Raw genomic sequence first — 22083 nt, 5'->3', positions numbered from 1 at the left:
CAAGGAGAATATCGCTGCACCTACTCCACGAGGAGCTTCATGGCCCTAACGAGCGGGAAACCTGAGAGCATCTTCCTGACTGTCATAGGTACGTACTCACACCCTCACCCATATTTCACCTCTCTGTTTGTCTTACCATAGGTACTAGGTACACACATAATCTCTGCCTTTCTCTCTCTCTCTGTCACACACACACACATTTATACAGTTGTTTATGCATTTCATTTTGATGAAATTTTGATTCTATTTTCAGAGAGTAATAAAAATAGTTTGCTCCTTGTGTAGACTGTGAGAAAGAGACTGTCCTTTTTCATTTTCAGCCCAAAACACTAGTAGCACAACATTTAAAGGGACACCCTTGCAAGGTAAGGAGGTGCAACCATGGAATACAAATTAGTAGTTGAGTGTGGGCCAGTGACTATATTTATCTATATTTGGTGTACTCTTTGATTGATTGTAACAGGATCACTTTTCATTATATAATCACAGAGACGTCATCTCAGCCAATTGAACAGATGAAGACATTTTCGCCTGATCCAAGCAGCGGTAAGGGCTTTATGTTGGTAACTAAAATATTGAATAAACATATGTAAGACACAGATAAAACCATGACGCATGCTGATATCACATGCTGTACTACTATTTATTAGATGTGCCTCCTCTACTTGTCTCTCTCCTCTCACTCCCTCTCACTCTCCTCCCCTCCCCTCTCCTTCCCTCTCACCTCTCACTCACTCTCCTCTCCCCTCACTCTCCTCTCACTCTCCTCTCCTCTCACTCTCCTCTCACTCTCCTCTCCCCTCACTCTCCCCTCACTCTCCTCTCACTCTCCTCTCACTCTCCTCTCCCCTCACTCTCCCCTCACTCTCCTCTCACTCTCCTCTCACTCTCCTCTCCCCCCCTCTCCTCTCTCACTCCCTCTCCCTCTCCTCTCTCAGAGAACCCAGAGGTGTGGGGGCAGGTGGCGTCACTTCCGTGGGTGCGTATCGGGCTCATTACTGGGGTTCTGGTGGTGACCGCTCTGGTCCTGGGAGTTCTATTGGCACTACACAAGATCTGACCCACCAAGACACAGCAGGAGCCCCAGTCCATATACCCAAGTTGAGTCTTTCTGTACTGTGTTTACTGTGCAAACGGCAAACAAACGAATAAACAACTCGGGTCAATTGCTACCAAACGAGCTGTCTTGCCGAATAGCTGAGTGCTTACAGCTGGTTAGTTAATCCATGGAGGCAGGAGAACAACTGGTGATGACCAGAAATTTACTTGCAACCAAAAAGCTGCACACATTTTGCTGGGGAACAACTAGTCTGCTAGATATTCCTGTGTAAATTCACTTTCATAGCAGATAGCGGAAAACGTCATGTCTGAGGCTCACTACCCCTGCCCATCTGAAATATTGTTTTCATTTTCAATGATTCATTTTAAAATAAAGATTGAAAATGTAAATCATTATCATAATTACCTTCATGGACAGAGGATTTTCTCCAGCCATGATGAAAGGCACCTTAGTCTGGTTGAAAAGCAGGTTTAAATTTAGGCCTGTTAGAGCATCCTCTAGAGGGGGCATGTCACTTGCAAATGTTTGGGAGTAACTGGATTATCTCATTAGAAGATGAGCCCCAGGTGTATACTAATTGATAAATATAGTGCTCTCGTCACAGGGAGGATATTGGTTGCAATTAGGATAATCAGTTTCACACCTGTATCTGAATTAACGAAGAGACTTAAGAGACTAGTTTATGATCATCCCGTTCAGAATTTTGATAGCAATTGACCCCTAGGCTGTAGCAGAGCCATATATGCGTTAGGCACTGTTCAGGCTGTACAATTACAGATGCCATGTTGCCAAAGTCTGAGGACGGTTAAGCTCATGTAAAAGATTAAAAGAGTCTGCATAACTATGTATATTTACGGCTCTTGGCTGTAGGTTTCAAATGAAAACAGTCTGTGTTATTTAATTGAACAATTTCTACTGTAACACCTCAGCAAAAACCTTGTTTTTTTGGCAACTTCATTGAAATAAGATATCATCTATCAGTGATGTGTGTGAACCTTTCTAAATGCTGGTACTATTTGAATGTCTGCACTGTTGTAAGTAGTCTGTAAAGATTGTTTAGTGATGCCTGAGGTGCTGTGGTCTGCTGATTCCTTAGCTTATAAAGTTCTATATTGGAATGTTGGATTGGGATGCCACCTTGGATGGACTTCAGCGCCCATTAATAGTAGCCCTATTAATATCTGGACCAGGGAATGTGTACTACTCCAAATGCTGGGCTGATGGCTGGGGTGTGGCCCGATCACAGGAGTTGGAATCATATCATGTGGAAACACAGCACTGAAATGTGTGCCTTAAATACCTAAATACTGAACATACAAGACTTGGTTGTGGTTTATTCTATGGGACACAAATGACAAGAGGTTGTTCACTCTTCCAGAGCACCAACAACCTCAGCTCCTAGTATTTCCTTCTCATCTTATTCAGAAAGCCTTGGGAAGGTTGTGGCAGAAAGTACATTAAAGAGAGGTGGAGACCTGTGACACAATCGCCACTCTCTCAATCTTGCATCGCCAAGCCTCCAAATCACATTGTCACACAAACTTCGAAGGTCTGGAGAAATTATTAGGCAATTCCATTTAAATTGAGCGCAGGCTGCAAGAGGTCACATTTTCATTGGCTCTGAGCAGAAGTGATCAGCAAAGCCAATCAAAATGTAAACACTGCCAGCCAGCACACCATTCAAACGCACCTTCCAATTATGAATTCTCCGAACTTCCGAAAGATGAGTACTAATGAGAGTTGAAAGTCTGGCAAATATGTGACTGTACCAACAACACCCACATCAAAATGTGTCAATAAAGCAATAAGGCAGATAATGACACACAAAGGCAAAGGGCTATAATCATCATTTAATGGGATAAAACAAACAACATATTACATTTTGGTATTCCAGACTGATACCCCATCCTGCTAGCACCGTTTCACCTGACTCTTTGTATGCTATACAGATTTCGGTGGCCAGATAAACGCTATGAAAAACAAGCAATGACTATACCAGGACAGAGTAAAGTAGTTCGTCCAAATGTGAATTCAGAAACAATATTGACAACAGGATCTTTGACACATCATGCAAGCTTTATTAGTGGAAAGAAGCCCTTCTAAAAACTCTCACTCTGCGTTATCCTGTGAAAGACAAGTAATTGGATGTCTCTAAAAAACAAAAGCAGCAGGTGACAACCCTATCTGGATTGGATACCATGCTCCCATCAACACGCCACACTCTGAAGTTGTCGGTCAGTAACACTAGACCAAAAAGGTGTGTGTGTGTGTGCGCGTTATACATTGGAAGAAGAGGAAAACAGGGGTCCAGTGGAGGCAGCAGTGAAGACCGGTCCTGAAAAGAGTCCTGTGTCTCCTGCCACCTCTCCCATGGCCTGCAGGGCCACAGTGGCAGCCATGGCCTTGGCATGCTTCTTATTAGGACTGGCTGACTGGGGCTGGTACTCTGCACCGTTCACCACCACCTTGGTTAGACAGAGAGAGGGGGGGGGGGGGGGGGGGGGGGGGGGGGGGGGGGGGGCAACGTTCCATCACAAGAACTATATGACGACGATAATGACGGCATAGGTCATGGACCTTTGATTGAATGTTGTACGGACATGGACGGACACGGAGACACACACATACACACACACACACACACACACACCTTGAAAAGGAAATTCTTGCGGTGGTCTGGTCCGCTGTGGTGTACCATGACGAAGTCTGGCGGGATCCACCTCTTCTTGTTACACAGCTCCATCAGCGCAGACACTGGGTGCTTCCCTGAGGAGAGGGGGAGGAGGAGGGGGTGAGGACCCACAACAAGACCCGTTGGGCCGTTCCACAGCTTTTTAAAGCAACATTTAACAAATCTTCACTGCTGTTTATGTTAATGTGACTGTAACTGTGTGTGTGTGTGTGTGTGTGTGTGTGTGTGTGTGTAAGAGCAAGACCCACCAAGTAGATCTTTTGTCACAACCAGACCACCAGACCTCTGAGGCTTCTCTCCCTCAGCAACCAGACCTGCACACAAACACAATCAGATTCATACAGACATATTATGGATCTGGAGCATCAATAGGCTTTATGGATTTCCCCTCTTTCAAAAACCGTACAACCCACATTCCCCGTCGTCTCATAGGGAGGTCCATTTTTGCAGGTCTCGCTGTTAGCACAAACCCGGTCAGTCAGTTTCGTCGCATATAGGCGGCCGCCCTTCCCCCGCTCTCCATCAGGCCACGTGTTGTGAACGTTTGGTTGACCTCTCACCTTTGCGGTCGGTCTTGAAGTCGATGACGATCGGCTCTACGGTGCCCTCGCGGTGCCGTCCGAGCCCCTCCCCCGTTCGCCATCCCATCTTCCTCATCAGGAACTCACCCACTCCCCCGGAAACTGGGGCCGCGCGGAGGAACTGATCCTACAGAGAGACATGAGAGAGAGAGAGAGAGAGAGAGAGAGAGAGAGAGAAGGGAAGAGGGCACACAGGGCAAGGAGTGACAGTTAGTTTCCAGCCTGATTTTCTATACAGTTCCTCACCCAAATGACAGCAGAGTGATGCACCATACAACCTGCACAGACTAGGAACTGGGGCTACAGTACTACATCTCTAGGGCTACAGTACTACATCTCTTGGGCTACAGTGCCTCAGCCATGAGCCTACCTTCAGGAGAAACTCTATCTCTGGATTTAGCAGCTTAGACAGGTATGTGTGTGTAACTCAGTAATAGTGTAGCCTACACTATGGTGGCAGCTTCCGTGTCCTGGAAAACCTAACTACTGTGTCCTGGAAAACCTAACTACTGTGTCCTGGAAAACCTAACTCCTAGTCTACAAGTTGTGTTTAAGCAGGGTTTTAACCCCTCACACTATGGCTTCATGTCTCTCTCTCTCTCTCTCTCTCTCTCTCTCTCTCAGCTGAAAGCGACTTCGTTCTTCACACTAAAATACCACACAAGTAAATAAGTACTGTGCTTTGAGACTGTTTCATACACTCTCACTCCCTCTCTCTCACACTCACACATACACACCCACCCACACTCGTACACACCTACACACACGTACACACACACACACACACACACACACACACACATAAACACTTACAGTAGATGTATAGTAAGGGAGCTGTGTGGCGTACGTACCTAGCCCCCCATCACCGGCCGAGCATCAGGCAGCAATAGAGAGGGGGCCTGACTGTGACCATGGCAACAAGGACAGCTACAAGGACTGACCCTGAAACGAGTGTCCATACAGAGAGGTGAAAGTTCACAGGTCACCCCTGTGAACCTCCACCTCTCCCTTTCTCCCCCACCGAGCAGACCCGACCCCAACCTTCTCAATCCCCCTCCTCCACCCTACCTCTGCCCCCCCCCCCCCCTCCCAATGGCAGAGGAAGGGGCACAGGCATAGGCCATAGCTAGAACCCCAGAGTTGTGATCCCCCATTGCATTGGTCTACCAACCCTGGTCCAATATACAGGGTCTGCAGGCTTATGTTCCATCCCAGCACTAACTCACCTGACTTAACTAAACTGACATCTTGATAAGTTGAATCCGGTGTGTGAGTGCTGGTTTCGGAACCAAAGCCTGCACGCCCTGTAGCTCTCCAGGACCAGGGTGGGTAACCAGGGGTCTAAACCCTGGCCCCGCTCATCTCCTGGTTACAGTATACCCCGTGACTGGTTGCTAGGGGCACACGGCAAACACAACCCCCACATAAACATCATAGTCCAGTTGGCATGGAGACTAAGCCATGTAACGTTCGCATGATCAGTGTCCTCTGTCACATGGCCTATAGCATGTCTGTGTCCTACACCAAGCATATAAATGACGTGTCATGTTAAATCGAGATTAAGCTCAGTAAAAAAAATAAAAAAAATAAACCCATAGAAGACACGACGTAACGTTTTTGTAACCTGACCAGAGGGCGACATTCCTCAGATCTCTAATTTAGCCCAGACGGCTGCATATTAAACAGCAGCAGCAGCTTATCCTCGCCTGCCTGTATGTTTACATAGACCAGGGTTGGGTTACACACACTGGCCACCAGCTGGGGGACCAGACACCCTGCCACTGGAACATGAGGGGACAAGTGGGGGACGCAAAGGACTGTGTGTGTGTGTGTGAGTGTGTGTGTGTCCTGTCCTGGTATGTCTGTACTTGGATCACATGCATGTCAATAAGTCACATCAAAACAGAGGCCATGCTAAAATCAACGTAAGGGCATGTTCAGACTGAAGAACGACTGGCTTGTCTGCTGGACCTGCAGTGTAGGAACACTTTAACATATGACTACACTTATCCTATGACAAGAACAGCAGGCAATGTCTAATTCAAAAACAGGGGCAGATATTTGGGGGGCGAGATGACAAACGGCTGCCTCTGGACTAGATGGCATCGGCTGTGTCAATACTCTCGAGTAGCTTCCTCTCACTGTCTCCTTGCGATCCTTCCTTGGTCACCACTGATAGCTAAACAAATTGGACAGTGTCCCGTCATGTCCTGTCAGATAATGAGGAGAGACACGGAACAGCGAGGAGACCGAGGAAGCTACTCATGAGTATTGACACCCAGCCATTAGCTGAGTGGTTGAGGAGATGGGGGGGGGAGAGAGATCACACTTTGAATACTTCAGAAATGCATCCCTCCATCCTTCCTACCCTGAAGTGATCATCTGAACTGACACGGTTTGATAGGTGACAGGGAAATGCTTGGGTTGCACGGCATCGCTATCAAACCTGGTCAGATCTGTGATGATCCTAAAGGACAGTAGGAAGGAGGGGAAAAAGAGAACAACGGATTTCTTAAGTATTCTAGCGAGGCCTGAGGTGGTAGAAAAAGAGGGGGGGGGGTCTGGGTCTGCAGACTTACGTCCATCTCTCCTCTTCTTTCCTCCCCCTCCCTCCCTCTTTCTTTCTTTCTCCGAGCCCCTTTTCCAAGGGGGCACTTTTTAGAGGACAGGCTAGAGCACCCCAAGTGGTCGGGTGCCCATACTTCACTTGCACCTGCTTTGATTAGAATGTCACATGTGAGGCATCTGCATCGCTGCCCATAGAATTGTACCCACTTCACAACAAGGTGTAGGTGTGTGTGTGTGTGTGTGTGTGTGTGTGTAAAAAAGAAGGTGGCTCAATTGGGGGGGGGGGGGTGGAAGTGCAGGGGTATTTAAGTTCTATGGCATTTCTGAATCCACTACACCAGGTCCTACACAGAGGTAACTAAACATTGGCTTGGGGACACAGGGAGACTGTTGTACAAGCCCTGCTGTCACACTATGAGACACGGGATGACATGGGGAAGGGGCTAGGGGTTGATTTGGGACATGGCAGAGGACTATTTGGCGTGGTGAAGTGGGTACAACAGTGGGCACAGCGGATACATACGCCTGTATGAGAGTAGGGTGGTATGTGTGGGGTTGACTGGGGGGAGGAGGGTGTGAGGAGAACAGGTGCATGTGTGTGTTACCGCACGTGTGATACCTTTTTGATCCAGGCCTGAGGGCCGCTGTTGGACAGTTCCTCTGAGCTCAGCACCTGGGCTCCTGTGGAACCAGTGAACAGACCAGGGATGGTGTTGGACTGGGCCCACGCATCCACCTGACGATTTAAAGGGGAAGAGTTAGAGAGTGAGTGTGTGTGTGAGTGTGTGTGTGTGATGGTTTTAGACTGGGCCCACACTTCTACCTGAGCCTAGCTCCAGCTTTTGTCATACGAGTGTGAGTGTGCCCCAGTGTGAATTTCGGCACCCTTGTTTTAGATTTTGATCACAAAAACTGTGCTTATTTCTTTACCAAAGGCGATTTGTAAACATGATACACGCAGCGCATTGCTCAAACTAACCGCCCCTCTCAAACGCGAAGATTCACTGACTGTCTTGAGTCTTGGTCGTATTTTTCCCCCGGTAACTTCATGGGTGCAAAAGCTTTCTTCTCCCGTGTATAGCAACCACGTGCCTGCTTGGCCGTTGCGTTCTTTTGATTGACCCAAGCAAACACCTCTGAGATTCACAGAGCTAATTTCGTCTCGTCTCGTTTCAGTGAACAAAAATGAAAAGATTTTCGTTCAGTTATCATTTTTCCTGGGTCTATTTGGTCAGTCGTCGTCTCACCTTTTACCACAGAAAAATACGTGTTTGACGAATATTTGTGTCATTAATTTCGTTGATGAAATTAAAACACTGGTGTGTGTGTGTGCGCGTCCATATACATGCCTCTAGTTTGACAAACAAATGTCTGAAGAAAAAAGCTGAGAATGTCTCTGAAAATGGCCGACGATCGGCTGTGTTGACATTGAGCTGTGATGTACTCTCTGTGGCCGACGATGGGCTGTGTTGACATTGAGCTGTGATGTACTCTCTCTACGGGGTGTTGTCTTTACCTGTTCCTGTGCTCGGTTCAGCATGCACATAGCACTGACGTCGTACGGGTTATCAGCCAGACGCCTCTGAGCCTTGATCCTCTCACTCACTGCCTGGGTGATGTCTACAGGCTACAAGGGGAAAGAGAGCCAGGGTCAACTCAGCATACACACAGACGCGCGCACACACGCACACACACACACCATGTCACTATGCGCTCACTTACAGCCAAGGTGAAAGGCTAAAACATGAAGCAAATAATATATAAACACGTGAGGAAAGCCTAAACACAACAAACTGGCCAACATTAAGATCAAATACTTGATGCATGAAATCTAGATGAACTACTTGTTCATGTCATCCATGTATTTTATTTACATCTAAATAGTTTTTTCCACTTGCTACGGTAGTACAGATGTGCCAAATAAGACTAGAACCAAATCAGGGCGATTTCAGCCAATTTGTTTAATAACAGTTGCATCAAATACAAAACCAAAACACAATCTGCACAGGAAAAACAGACAGCAAGGCCACAGATTTAACCAATTTCTCACTTTCCCCTAATCTGATAATTGATCATTGATTTATCCTACCATCAATGACTGAAACTTAACAAATTGTCTTAGGATGGGTGTCAAATTATTCAGGATCATTTGCATAGCTCTTTAACTTGAAGGGAAAACAATTCAATTTCAAATGTATTCAGTTTCAAAAGGCTAGGGAGTCAGTATTTATGTGCAAACCTAAGCATCAAGACATTATGGCCAAGATGTGCTAGTCAAGCAGAACATACGTGGCCACATCAGTCACCATGCTGCACAGGTAAGATGGGGTTGGTTATGTGGCATTACAAAAAACAAACTACTCATCACACCATTAACCCCTAAACCTTTTTCTCACTGCGACTCACAAACTTTCATGGTAACCTATTAGGTTAAATAGATCTTTCTAGCCAGGACCTTGTCTTACATGCAACCTAAAAAGAAAAAAGGCAGCAGCTGCTGACATTGAAATTGCTATTCTTAATAAATTGTTAATAAATTGTTATGGCAATTATTTCAATTGCCATTTAACTTTCAATCGCTCACATAGTACACACTGAACTCTACAAAAAAATATACTTTCAATAGAATCATTAACTTCAGTTGCTCTCTCCTTTTCCCTCCATTTGGTCTCGATGACGCTCTCCCAATCTAACACACTCCCTCTCCTACAACTAATTTCAACCTTTCCCCTCTCTCAGGGCTTCCTTTAAGACCTCCTCACCTCCAGTCCTCCCTCTTCCGGACCTCCCACCTCCCGGCCCTCTCCCACCCCCCTGTGTCCCACCTGTGATGGCGGCTCCGGGAACACACTATCGCTCTCCTTGACGACCACTGGCTCCTCCGCTGCTGTGGGCAATACTGTGGCCGTAGCAGTCTCCCCCGCTGGCGTTGCCTTGGCGGCAGCCGTCGCCCCCAAAGCTGCCTTGGCCGCTGCTGCAGCTTTAGCCTTCTCCGCCTTCTTGTCGACGGGCACCCACTCTCCATAGGCCCCCGCCCCCTCGCCCTCCTTCTTCCTGTGCTGAGAGCCCGATGACACTGGGAACTCCTTGGCGAACGCCGCGTCACTCCGAGCTGTTACCGGTAGCGATGGACGCACAGATGCGTTCTGAGAGAGGAGGGAGGAGGGGGCAGCACAGGAGGAGGAGGAGGGGGGGGGGTTACTGCAAAAATTGGGGAGGAAAAAGAGGTGTGTTTCAACAAGGTAAATGGTTTAGGGGAATTGTTGCCTGGTTATAGTATAATTAGGGACTATTGGGCCCAGTCTTAAACAGGGATACCAGACATGTGTAGGACACCCAGAGCCATAGATACACAGAGCTTGATCAAACAATCCTCCATGTTGGCACCAAATATTCAAAGACAACAGTGTTCTGGTTTTCCTTGGAACTCTAGGTGCCAACATGGCAGCCATACAGATTCTGCATCTCAGAGTTCGCTATATCTATGGCTCCAAAGATATCTCTGCACAATTAGAGTGTACCATGTCAGAAAGGACAACAGACTGCAGTTCACATCAACCATTCACCCAGTTAGGCACAACTCTTCAACCATACATAGTTCAAAATATCTAAACAGTTGCGCTGTGTGTATGCGTGTTTGTGTGCGCGTGTGCGTGCGCTCACATTGAGGCTGAAGGAGATGCCCTTGACCTCCCTCAGGGCAGCTCCACCGAACGGTTTTCCATCATCCTCATCATCAGAGACATGGGGCTGAGCGATGGCGAGCTCCCCCTTGCTTTCCACAATCTTCTTACACTTCTACAGAGGGACACAGCAACGGGGTGAGGGTCTATTGAACGTTTCCTCCATTTACACAGAAGTAGTGTAGGGGAAGAATCACACATTCAGATACCAGCAATAGTGATCATCTTACACTTTTACAAAGACATTAAGCAAGTGGACTAAGAAAGACTTTCAATACTCTTAAATCCTCTCCACCCAAACGTGCTATTTAGCCCTCTTCCCCAGATCTCATAGTACTCTCTGCAATCAGTCCATCATCATTGAATAATCACATTGGATCACTTACGTCAGTGAACTCCTTGATGCTGATGATGTTAGCCTGCTTAGCCACTTTCCTCTTTACATCCTCGATGGTGGCCAGGTTGGGCTGAGGGGGACCGGGCGGGGGCTTGTTGGTGATGGTGGGAAGGGGGGGCATCTGGTGCATGTTTGTCAGGGCACCCATACTGGTCAGGGCAGCAGTCATGGTGGCCGCGGTCATGCTCGCCAACGCCGCATTCATGGTCAGGTTCATGGGCATGGGCATGGACATGGGCATGGGAAGTGCTAAAGGATTGTTGGAAGACGGGATGGGTAAAGGAAGCTGAAGGACGGCTTTAGGCTTCAGGCTCTCTGGGATCGGCATACCAGCCTTGGCACACATGGCAGCTGCGTTAGCCTTGGCAATCTCCAACAACTGGTCTTTATCTATGAGGAGACAGACATGGATGTGATCACAAAACATGACCATAAAACTGTGTTTTCCACCTTACTCATCTATCCTTTTGTGATGGTTACTAAGATCATGATAGACATTAACAAACAGTTTCTGAAGATGGTAAACACTAGGGATGTGAAGGAAAAAAATTCCCTACAATAATTGTCATTTTATATTTTATCTTATATTTGTGTACAATGCTATTAGGTGATACAGATGGTATAGATTCTCATGATAACAAAGCAATTGTAATTGCGACGCCCACACTGACATGAACATTCATAATATTGTACTGTACATTCCAACATTACTGATCATTTAGTTCCTGGCAAGGGTATCATTGGGAATTTGACCCATTTGATAGAACTTTGTTGAAAACAACAACAAAAAAGTCTTACCCAACTCGGTGAGTCGCGATGGGCTTTTGCTGGCGGTGTGGTGTGTACGTGTCGGGGATCTCTTCTTGCGGAGGATGAGGACAGGGGAGTGGCTTGGCTCACGCTTCCAGCGGTCCCTCTGGCTCAGTGTGTGGCTTCCAAACATACCCCTCCGTCGACGCGAATCTGATCGTGATCTCGACCTCTTTGATCTCCGAGTGGGCGACCTTGATTTTGACCGTTTCCTTCTAGGGGAACGTGATTTTGACCGCTTGGCTCGCGTCCTGGACTTGGACCGTGATTTCTTCTTTCTCGTCCCAGACTTTGACCGTGACCTCTTCTTCCGAGACGGCGTCCTGGATTTAGACTTCCTCTTGCGGCCACGTGACGAGGACCTTGACTTCTTCTTCTTTGCTGGTGATCTGGACCTGGACCTCTTCTTCTTTGTGCTGGATTTACCTTCCACACGTTTCTTCTGAGCCACTGGGGACTCAGACCGCAACTCTTTCCTCTCTGATGGAGACCTGGACTTCGAAGGCTTTTGTCTTGAAGGTGTATTTGACCTTGAAGAGCATTCCTCCTTCACTGTTGACTCGGCCTCTCCAGTTGTTGGCTGGGGGTTTGACTGTGTTGAACTTGACCCTTCCTCCTCACCAGAAGGTGGCACACTCAACTGCTGGTCATCATGGGAGGCTTCAAGCTCCTCACTCAAAGGCACCTCAGGGGGGATAGGGCACTTCTGTGGAGATGTCTGACATTCTGAGGGCTGTGTAGTGACTGTTGATTCTCCAGTCTTCGCAGAGGAACTGCTGTGGTCTAAGAAGGGTACTGGTTTCCACCCTCCAGACGCTGCAACAACATTCAAAACTCCATCTGTGCTGTTTTCAGAGGCCATGGTTGGATCGTCAATGGGGATTGAAGGTTGAAGAGTTTCCTCTTTCTTTACAGGCTCAGTTTCCTTCACGGATTCGGACGCTTCATTGTCGACCAGACACGGATCCTTCTGAGTCAACTCCTCATCTCTTGGGACAGACCTGGATTTGGACTTGTTTTTAGAGTTAGATCTAGATTGTGTTGACTGAGATCTTAACCTAGAATCTGACCGCCTCGTTGAGGTTCTAGATCTGGACCGGGAACGGTTCCTTGTCTGATTTCTAGATCTTGATCTGGTCCGCCTGTCTCTTTTTAGGATCACGACAGACCGGGACCGGGTTCTCCTGGTTCTTCTGCCGGACCTGGACCCTGACCTCCTCTGCCGTGATCGGGACCGTGTGCGGCGACCGCCTCTTCTCCCAGATCTTGACCGCGACCTCATCCTGGATCTCGAACGGCGGCCATGCTTTGGTGATCCTGATCTGGACTTCCTGTTCCTAGACCTGGACTTAGAGCGTTGGTGTCTTCTAGCAGAACGAGATCTGGAGCGGGACCTGCGCCTGCCTGAAGAAGAACGGTTAGGACTCAGTTTGGGAATAATGTCAGGCAGCTCCTGAGGTTTGCGAAGGGTCAACACACCATCTCTGACTGACGATTGTTTTGCATCCTCACATTCTGATTCCTTGGTAGCAGGCTGAGTCTTGCTTGATGGCTTCGACTCAGATTCCGACTCTGAACCAGATGGAGATGAGCTCCCTGCCTTGTCTTCATCTTTCTTACGCTTCTTTTTCTTCTTCTTCCCAGAGTGTCGTTTATGCCGCTTGGATCTCCCGTCATCCTCTTTCACTGTGGGAATACGCAGATATTAGAAACAACATGAACAACAACTATAATTAGTCCCTCATTCAATGTTTTTGTTTCAACTAAAGTTATTTATATCCACATCATAAGTGCATCATTCCAGGGATTCTAGTATGTTGAAGTGCAGCATGTTGATAGTTTTGACAACTGACCTGTCAGTGAGTTCTTAGCCTTGTCGGATCGCCCCTCTCGTCCGCTAATAGGAAGCAGAAACAGAATATTGTGGTTTACAATACAGGTGAAAATTAATCCTAAAGGCACCCACTCAGATGGCCAAATTCACACAGAACAAGTAATGTAAAATGTATTGCTTGAAATCCGTTTCTAATAGGCCCAATGTTACCCTGTTTTATTTTAATGGATTATAAATCAAGGCCCTACAGTTATTGTTGTCATGTCAACTCATGACCAACTATCTAACCTTGGTTGTATGAAACATAGAATAGAAGTTTTTAGGATAATCAGGTATGGGTTTAAAAAGGTTGAGAACCTCTGCCCTAGATATTAACATTTACATAATAATAATAATAATAATAATAATAATAATAAACTCTTGCTTGCAGCTTGCACTCCTGACTCACAACCATAGCAACACCACAGAAACGCATGATGTAGGCATCTGGTGTGCGAACACGTTTGTTAAATTTTAAAAGCCACAGAACAAAAGCGATGGCAACGTCCAGGAAGGTAACATTTCATTGAAGTCAATAAGGAGACGCCAGTATAGATTTGTTCAGTAATGTTAAGTCTATGACTGTAACAGTTTAATGAAGCTGATTGCCCACCTTGCTCCATGTTGAGTCTCCCCATCGGACTCTACGGCAGACGCTGAGCTACTCCCTTTCTCTTCCTTTTTTTTCTTCTTTGCCTTTTTGCTCTTGTGTTTTTTGTGCTTCTTGTGTTTTTTGTGAGGGACATCCACCTCTTCCTTGGTGGACACGACAGAGGCTTTATCCTTATCTGCGTAAGCAATATAACTTAGTTGTTATACAATGTCATATATAACAGCACCAACAATAAAGAAGCCTCAGTACAGTCACAGGCTTGTTAACTAGGGATGTACGGATTAATTGAACAATCAAACAGATTAATGCTTAAATTGACAACTAATTTTTGACAATTATTATTCAGATTTGTATATATCAGACCAAGGACAATAAGTTAAAGCTAGAGTGAGTGGCATGTAGCCAAGGAAACGAGAGTGTTGTACAAAGGAAGCTCGGTCCAAACAGTTAGCAACCTTTTGTCTTAATCTCTGGGAATGGAAATTCACACCTTTGATTTGGAGATCATTTCATTGTTAACTTGTAAAGTACCCTATTACTCCCCCCACTCATTGTTTCGGCATCACTGAGTTTCTTGTCTAGAAATATGTAGAAAATCGCTAACCACCCAAACAGAAAGGTGAACAAATCACATTCACACAGATTAATCGGTATTCAAAATCAACTAATTTGTCTTGTTTTGTCATCAGCGGTCTTGTTTTACTCACCTTGTGTGTTTTCTTTTGCTCCCACTTCAACTTGATCGGAATGTGACCCTATTCCACCGGGTTGTCCGTCATCGGGAGGACTTGAGAGAAAAAAAAAAAGAGATAGGCGAGAAAACAGCAAATTAACGGATAGCTTTAGTGGAACGCTACTAGCGAGATAAAGGGGCACAACGTTACAATACCAAGCCACAACATAAACAAAAACACACGAGGTGCTTGGTAACGGTGGTTGCACAGCCAGCCTAAGTCTATCCGGTGGTCACTACCAGACGGCCTCTACTATCGTCGTAGAGCAGAAATAGCTGCCGTACGTACTATCGACTGTCGTAGCAATAGTATTATCCTGAATTACATCCAAATGTAGCCTCTCTATCCCTGAATCAGGACGAGTGCTACTTTGGTATTAAAGCAGGCAAATACCACTCGGCCTGGTTCAGGGCTAGCTTAGCCAGCTAACTAGTTTACACACATGAATGGACTAGTAGTTGGTGTTCAGCAGCAACACGCCACACTGGAAATGAGCTTATTGATTACCAGAAATAAACATTTTTGATAACGTCTGGAAGCTACAACAACACATAGGGAGTTAACTAAACACATATTTACCCGATATCTTGACTTTCGTCTTCGATTTCCTTTATTTTATTCACTACAAAATCGCGGAAAATTTGCTCTATGTTGGCCGCCATGTCAAAACTCGAAAAGCTTTTCTTCCTATTCCTTCTTCTTCTTTCCGAGTTTCCGGCAGAATAGACAGCTCCCGGTGGATGTACTGCTACCACCCGCAGGTTGTGGTTGGTACAACATGAGGTGCTTGAAATGATCAGGTCTGTTCTTGGAGATTATTCGGTCATATTAGTTTATGGTAAACGTGCATTTTACCAGGCATTTTAAGTGAATGGTACGTATGTCACATTTGGCTTTCTGGGGTTAACAGTCACGAGTCATTAGTCAATAAGTAACACAGTCAATGTAGAGAATTTCTATTACTGACAGGCTTCATACCCCTTAGCATTTTATTCACCCATTCATGATCCTGGTTTGGACTCTTACCGCCTTATCGTTCTAAAATGACTTCTATACTTAGCATTTTGCTTATACAATCAGTGATTACTTCTTAGGAGGGAAAGATAAGGTATTTGAAAAAGTGTCCTTCGATCACGTCTCAAATCCTCTCACCAATCAAGTAAACCATTGTTCAATTGCAGTCATATGAATCATGAACCTCAAAACTACATTTGGCTTCATTAGTCAGTGTGGGAGGACTCTGTTGCTATAGTTTTATTGAAACACTTTCATAAGTCACCAGAAAATGTATAATGAGAGACGCTTAATATGCTCAGTTTTTATTAACAGGAAGGAGAGATTGATTCTGAATGTATTTTTTTGACAAGAACACAAAGAGGATGCCAAATGATTAATGGTGACATGAGGATGGTTACTGCATGAAAATAGAACGGGTAGAATGGGTATTGTTCTAAGAATCCACACACGTCTTTCCTTTTCACAGCCCATGCCCACCCAACTGATTCCTGAATGTAATAATTATAAATGAATCAAACATTCCAATGACTCATAATCAAATATGGCCACCTGTGCACATATCATAGAACACTGCGTAGTTCAGAATGTTCTAAATTATTGTTTTATGGTTATGGTGCAGGGCCTCTTATGCTGCCACAGGGTAGGAGCAGATAGATGCTCTCTTCAGCTCACAGTCCACAGCCGTCCACCAGCTCTCATCTGTGTGTGTGTGTGTGTGTGTGTGTGTGTGTGTGTGTGTGTGTGTGTGTGTGAGTTGGAGAGAGAGAGAGACAGAGAGTGAGAGAGAGAGAGAACAGTAGTTAGTCAGGGAATTCTCCATTCTAGGGAATTGAGTAGACCATATAGCATTTCGAAGGTCTAGCTTGTTTGATGTTAGGGTCATGAAAGAGCTATGTTCAAAGCCTCTCCTTAACTCTGGTTTACACAACCACAGATTTCTCTGGGTCCTCTACATGCTGTTGGTCTCATTATATAAGAAACTCAAAGGTAGTATTTTATAATACTTTTATAGCTTCAGAGCAAAGTTTTATAACCTCTCATTAATATCACCCCTAGAAAATTGCTGATAACACAGTTGACATTCAGCAACAATTACTTCAAACCTGAGAAGGTTCATTACTGTACTATTTTCTACGAGTGTGCTATAATTGTGCTATGAAATGGAGTATAGCATTTCTTGATACCACATCATTATTGGATACATTTTTGGAGACATTTATTGTTGATGCCAAAAACAACAGTCAAATGATCTGCTCAGCCTGTTCCTAGCTTGTCCATTTACTATGTTGAAAAAATCATGTCAACCATGTTGAGTCTCACCGATTCTGAACATCTCCAGACAGGCTGGCTTGTCCCACTGTTTGTTTGGGTGACCAGGCATCCAGTCACTGTAACCCCAGGCTGAGCCATCTATCCACTCATTCTGATGGCCCTGAGGTCATCATTCACACACACACACACACACACACACACACACACACACAGATGTGATTTCATGAAGAGATATGTTATTGTGAGACATTGTAATTGGATAAAAAAAGAGGTTGATTGAATACTGACCTTCACAACTCCGCCCAACCAAGTCAGTACTGGGCCTTTGCCAGCTCTGGTCACCATGGCAGCCAGGCGGGAGTGCAGTTCGCCGTTGGTTACAGATGCCAGGTTTCCGTTAGGGGAGATAACTTTGCAGGTAGACTGAGGACACACACACACACACACACACACACACACACACACACACACACACACATTAGGACAGTTTGTTTTTTAGATAACAAATGGGAGAGTAGGGCTTGGTGAAATGTAGTAAAAAAAAACAACAACTAGTTATTCAAATAAGATGTGGTTGATTCATTGAGAGCGTATTGTGTTAGTAATGTTACTGTGTGAGTGAGTTTCACCTCTGCCACATTGAAGGTCATTGGAGTAGGGTTGAAGTGATAGCAGTGACCATTGATGACCTCTCCAACACACCCTGCCTTTGACTGGCTCTTCACCTTTCTGGAAACCGCTGTAACACAGAACGGGCGGTCATACCTACAGTAACATCACACTGTTACCAGGTAGTGACATGGGGTTTCAACATGAAACACTCACACATTGCATTGTAAGCCATGTAGAGATGTAACATGCATGCATGAAAACACACACAAACACAGTCTCACCCTCAGGTTTGAGTATGAAGCTTCTCTCCATCTCTCCAACTGGCTGAATGATGAGCCCGGTCCTGGTGTCCACCAGAGTGGCCTGAGAGTTCTGGGTGCCCTGTCTGAACTTGTCCATAGAGGGAGGAACATACACTGCAGAGGGAGACATTAACATGTACATTTGACACTCACATAAAAACAGAAATTTCAGCACAGCAAACACACCTTTCGAGGGTGGTTTGCAGAGCTCATTGCAGTATAGATATGGCCCTGGTTCCTACCATGTCCCACTCTCCTGTCCATCTCGTTGGTGTGTTCCTTCAGCAGGCCGGAGTTCAGGTCCATGAGGAAGCGTCTGGAAGATTCTGTGCCCTGTCTGCGCTCCTCCACGGGGGCACTGTGGGTCTCAACATGAGCCTCAGACCTCACCTGCCTCACATCTACAGATACAGGGGGCAAAACGAGATTAATCTTTCATAACATGCACACACACGGTCCCCATCTCTTCTTCTCTCTCTCACTCACACACACACACACACAAACACAGTCTCACCCTCAGGTCTCATTATGAAGCTTCTCTCCATCTCTCCGACTGGCTGAATGATCAATCCGGTCCTAATGTCCACCAGAGTGGCCTGAGAGTTCTGGGTGCCCTGTCTGAACTCGTTCATAGAGGGGGGAACATACACTGGAGAGGGAGAGCAAGGGAGAGAGAAAAGGGGGGTGATAAGTTTCATATTGTTAAGATACTGTATATCTGATTCAATCTGATCTGCAAGCACCTAAGGGGTATTGGCTTGAGGATGTTTTTGGAACATCTTGATTCACCCGAAAGAACACATCATCTGAGGTGGTGTTCTTACCATGTCCCACTCTCCTGTCCATCTCGCTGGTGTGTTCCTTCAGCAGGCCGGAGTTCAGGTCCATGAGGAAGCGTCTGGAGGGTTCTGTACCCTGTCTGCGTTCCTCTACGGGGGCACTGTGGGGCAGACTCTGGGCATCCCTCACCCAGCCACCACCTGTCCTCTGGGCTGGGACATCTACAGGGACTGCATAGGAAATGTGGTTAAATCCTTCATTCTTCAACCCTGGTCCTGGGGAACCATGGTGTGCAGGCTGTTGTTCCAGCCCAGTGCTAACAAACCAGACACAACTAATCGGGGGATTGATCATGAGTTGAAATAGGCTTTAGAACTGGGTTGGAACAAAAGCCTGCACAGCCAATGGGTCTTGGTATTCTCTGTCAAACACACATACAGTATCAACACACACTCCCTCTCTTTCTCACCCTCAGGTCTCATTATGAAGCTTCTCTCCATCTCTCCGACTGGCTGAATGATGAGTCCGGTCCTAATGTCCACCAGAGTGGCCTGAGAGTTCTGGGTGCCCTGTCTGAACTCGTTCATAGAGGGGGGAACATACACTGGAGAGGGAGAGCAAGGGAGAAGGAAACACAAAGATGTCACTGTAGCTGAAGAGACTACTTGCAAGATTTGGTTAACGTTAGCAAAAACAAATTGTATGCGTACCATGTCCCACTCTCCTGTCCATCTCGTTGGTGTATTCCTTCAGCAGGCCGCTGTTCAGGTCCATGAGGAAGCGTCTGGAGGGTTCTGTACCCTGTCTGCGCTCCTCCACGGGGGCACTTTGTGACAGACGACTCAGGGTATCTCTAACCTGTGCCACACCTCTAGGGGGCGCTACAACGTCATCCCTCAGGGGTGCAGCATGAAGGCCTGGGGACACATACAATCAGCAAGTATTATCAGAGTAAGAAAGCAGAGGAGCCACAAGTCAGGCACACACACACACACACACACACACACACACACACACACACACACACACAATGACCTTGGTATCCAAGGTATAAACGTTTCCAATTTATACTTAATCAGATAAAACCCAGTTTGGTTAGGAAGCACTGCCCTACTTGTACAATAATTAACCCCTGTGCCAGAAAAATGGCTTGATAACAATGACTGGAACGAAGTTCAAAAGTGCAAAGTCAAAGAAACAAGAAGAAACTGAGTGGAAAAAACATTGTATTGTTAGAATGTTGTATTTTATGAATTTGAACAATTGTATAGTCTAGTACTGTGTAATACCACGTTTCAATACAATATTAGCGTGAGGGCTTTCATCAATCAAAAAATAACCAAGAGATTTGGATCCTTACCTGACAATGTCAGGAACAACAATACAAACTTCTGCATCCTGGAAATACAATAATGATCCCATAAGCTGAGAAAAGGAATACAATCGGTAACCAATGGACACAAATGACCAACACACCTGTCCTATTAGCCTCAGACAGGTAACCCTACCTGTCTCTTGAAGAGTGAACCCAACTGTGCTCGTATGCTGAGACTGTTCTGAAGATAAATGCCTCTGCAGTATCACTATAGCAAGCTTATCAGTGTCTTAGCCTCGATTACTAGATAAAGTGTTTCGTGTCACATAACGTTGAGTGTGTTTGTGTGTCCTTGCGATTCACTCACCTGTTGTATTGGTGCTGTAGATGGATGTCTGAATACAGAGGAGACTCTGGGGCAGTCTGAGAAAGGAGCTGATTCACTGGTCAATAAACATTCAGCCTCAGTCGTAGAGCAATAAAGAAATAAGGGGTGTGAACACTGATATGACAGCATTTGTTGATTAATCTGCCTATTCAAATCAAACATTGCCCTTCCACTAAACTGATATGTCACTGTAATGTGATGTACAGTATAGGCAAGGCAAGTGTATTTGTATAGCACATTTCATACACAGAGGCAATTAAAAGTGCTTTAAATAAAATAGATAAAAAGGAAAGAGCATAAAAAGACATAGAAAATACATAAAAAAGAATAAAAGTCACAGTGCATTTTAGGGTCAGAGTGCAATTATTAGCAGCAATTTAGTTTTCTTTACCTTAGAAAACCTGTTCCTCGGGTGTTTGGGACTCTAACCCAAATCTGTATTTGCAACTCTAACCCAAATTTTTATTTGGGACTCTAACCCAAATTTTATTTGGCCAAATTTTTATTTGGGACTCTAACCCAAATTTGATTTGGGACTCTAACCCAAATTTTTATTTGGGACTCTAACCCAAATTTTAATTGGGACTCTAACCCAAATACATTAGTTAACTTTTTTTTTTTTAAAGTAGCCAGAGTTGGGGCTGATCTAAGATCTTCCGGAAGTTTATTCCAGCTATGTGTAGCATAATAACTGAATGCTGCTTCACCATGTTTTGTTTTAATCCGAGGAACAGTTAGTAGACCGGTCCCTGATGACCTAGAAGTCTAGAGGGTTCATAGTGTGGAAGCAAGCCAGCGATGTATTTTGGCCCTAAACCATTAAGTGATTTATAGACAAGTAATAGTATTTTTAAGTCAATTCTATAACACACTGGTAGCCAATGCAGAGACCTGAGAACTGGTGTCATATGTTCAGAGTCCTTGTTAGAACTCTAGCAGCAGCATTCTGCATGAGCTGTAACTGCCTAAGTGCTTTTTTTTGGGAAGGTCTGAGAAAAGACTATTACAGTAGTCTAACCTACTGGAAATGAAAGCGTGAATTAGTTTTTCTAGGTCTTGTTTGGACATGTATCCTCTAATTCTTGCTATATTTTTAAGATGATAATAGGCTCAAGTCTATTGTTATAGACTTGATGTGGGTGTTAGATCTGAGTCAATAATAACACCCAGATTTCTGACTTGGTTTTTAGACTTCAAAGAAAGGGAATCAAGATGAGCACCAACTTTCAGCCTTTCTTCTTTAGCACCAAAGACAATTATCTCAGTTTTGTCTTTGTTTAGTTGGAGGAAGTTTTGGCAGAGTACACACCAATAAATGTTCCTTTTGCTATATATCTAACTATGATGAATACTATTAATAACTACTATGGTGTCTTTACTATGATT

General features: G+C 45.3%; 2 protein-coding genes across 6 annotated transcripts; both read right to left on the bottom strand.

Annotated features, from left to right (window-relative positions):
- Positions 1-2890: 2890 nt before the first annotated feature.
- sonb (SON DNA and RNA binding protein b) lies at positions 2891-15696 on the bottom strand. 5 transcript variants are annotated; one of them, XM_083684868.1, is made up of 15 exons: positions 15591-15696; positions 14985-15064; positions 14278-14452; positions 13645-13688; positions 13304-13477; positions 11780-13195; positions 10971-11371; positions 10565-10699; positions 9727-10047; positions 8418-8528; positions 7521-7637; positions 4313-4460; positions 4001-4066; positions 3711-3826; positions 2891-3525 (listed from the first exon to the last, which is right to left on the bottom strand). In XM_083684868.1, exons 1-15 carry the CDS (start codon positions 15671-15673, stop codon positions 3337-3339), a joined length of 3576 nt encoding a protein of 1191 aa, XP_083540994.1. In that variant the 5' UTR covers positions 15674-15696; the 3' UTR covers positions 2891-3336. The 5 variants fall into 5 exon arrangements, 3 of the variants coding, with proteins under 3 accessions (XP_083540994.1, XP_083540993.1, XP_083540995.1); XM_083684867.1 differs by having other exon boundaries at positions 11780-13477; XR_014554613.1 differs by lacking the exons at positions 2891-3525; positions 3711-3826 and adding an exon at positions 6913-7049 and having other exon boundaries at positions 11780-13477.
- Positions 15697-16512: 816 nt separating this feature from the next.
- Positions 16513-20391, bottom strand: LOC310814716 (uncharacterized protein; the record flags this gene model as incomplete). Its single annotated transcript, XM_083684216.1, has 11 exons — positions 16513-16727; positions 17349-17460; positions 17589-17723; positions 17930-18039; positions 18194-18328; positions 18457-18615; positions 18729-18863; positions 19039-19224; positions 19464-19598; positions 19705-19911; positions 20355-20391. 11 exons carry the CDS (start codon positions 20389-20391, stop codon positions 16654-16656), a joined length of 1425 nt encoding a protein of 474 aa, XP_083540342.1. The 3' UTR covers positions 16513-16653.
- Positions 20392-22083: the final 1692 nt, after the last annotated feature.

This window comes from Argentina silus (genome assembly GCF_951799395.1).
Source record: "Argentina silus genome assembly, chromosome: 14".
NCBI lineage: Eukaryota > Metazoa > Chordata > Actinopteri > Argentiniformes > Argentinidae > Argentina > Argentina silus.
The sequence above is the reverse complement of the archived record's forward strand: the minus strand, read 5'-3'. Positions and strand labels throughout refer to the sequence as shown.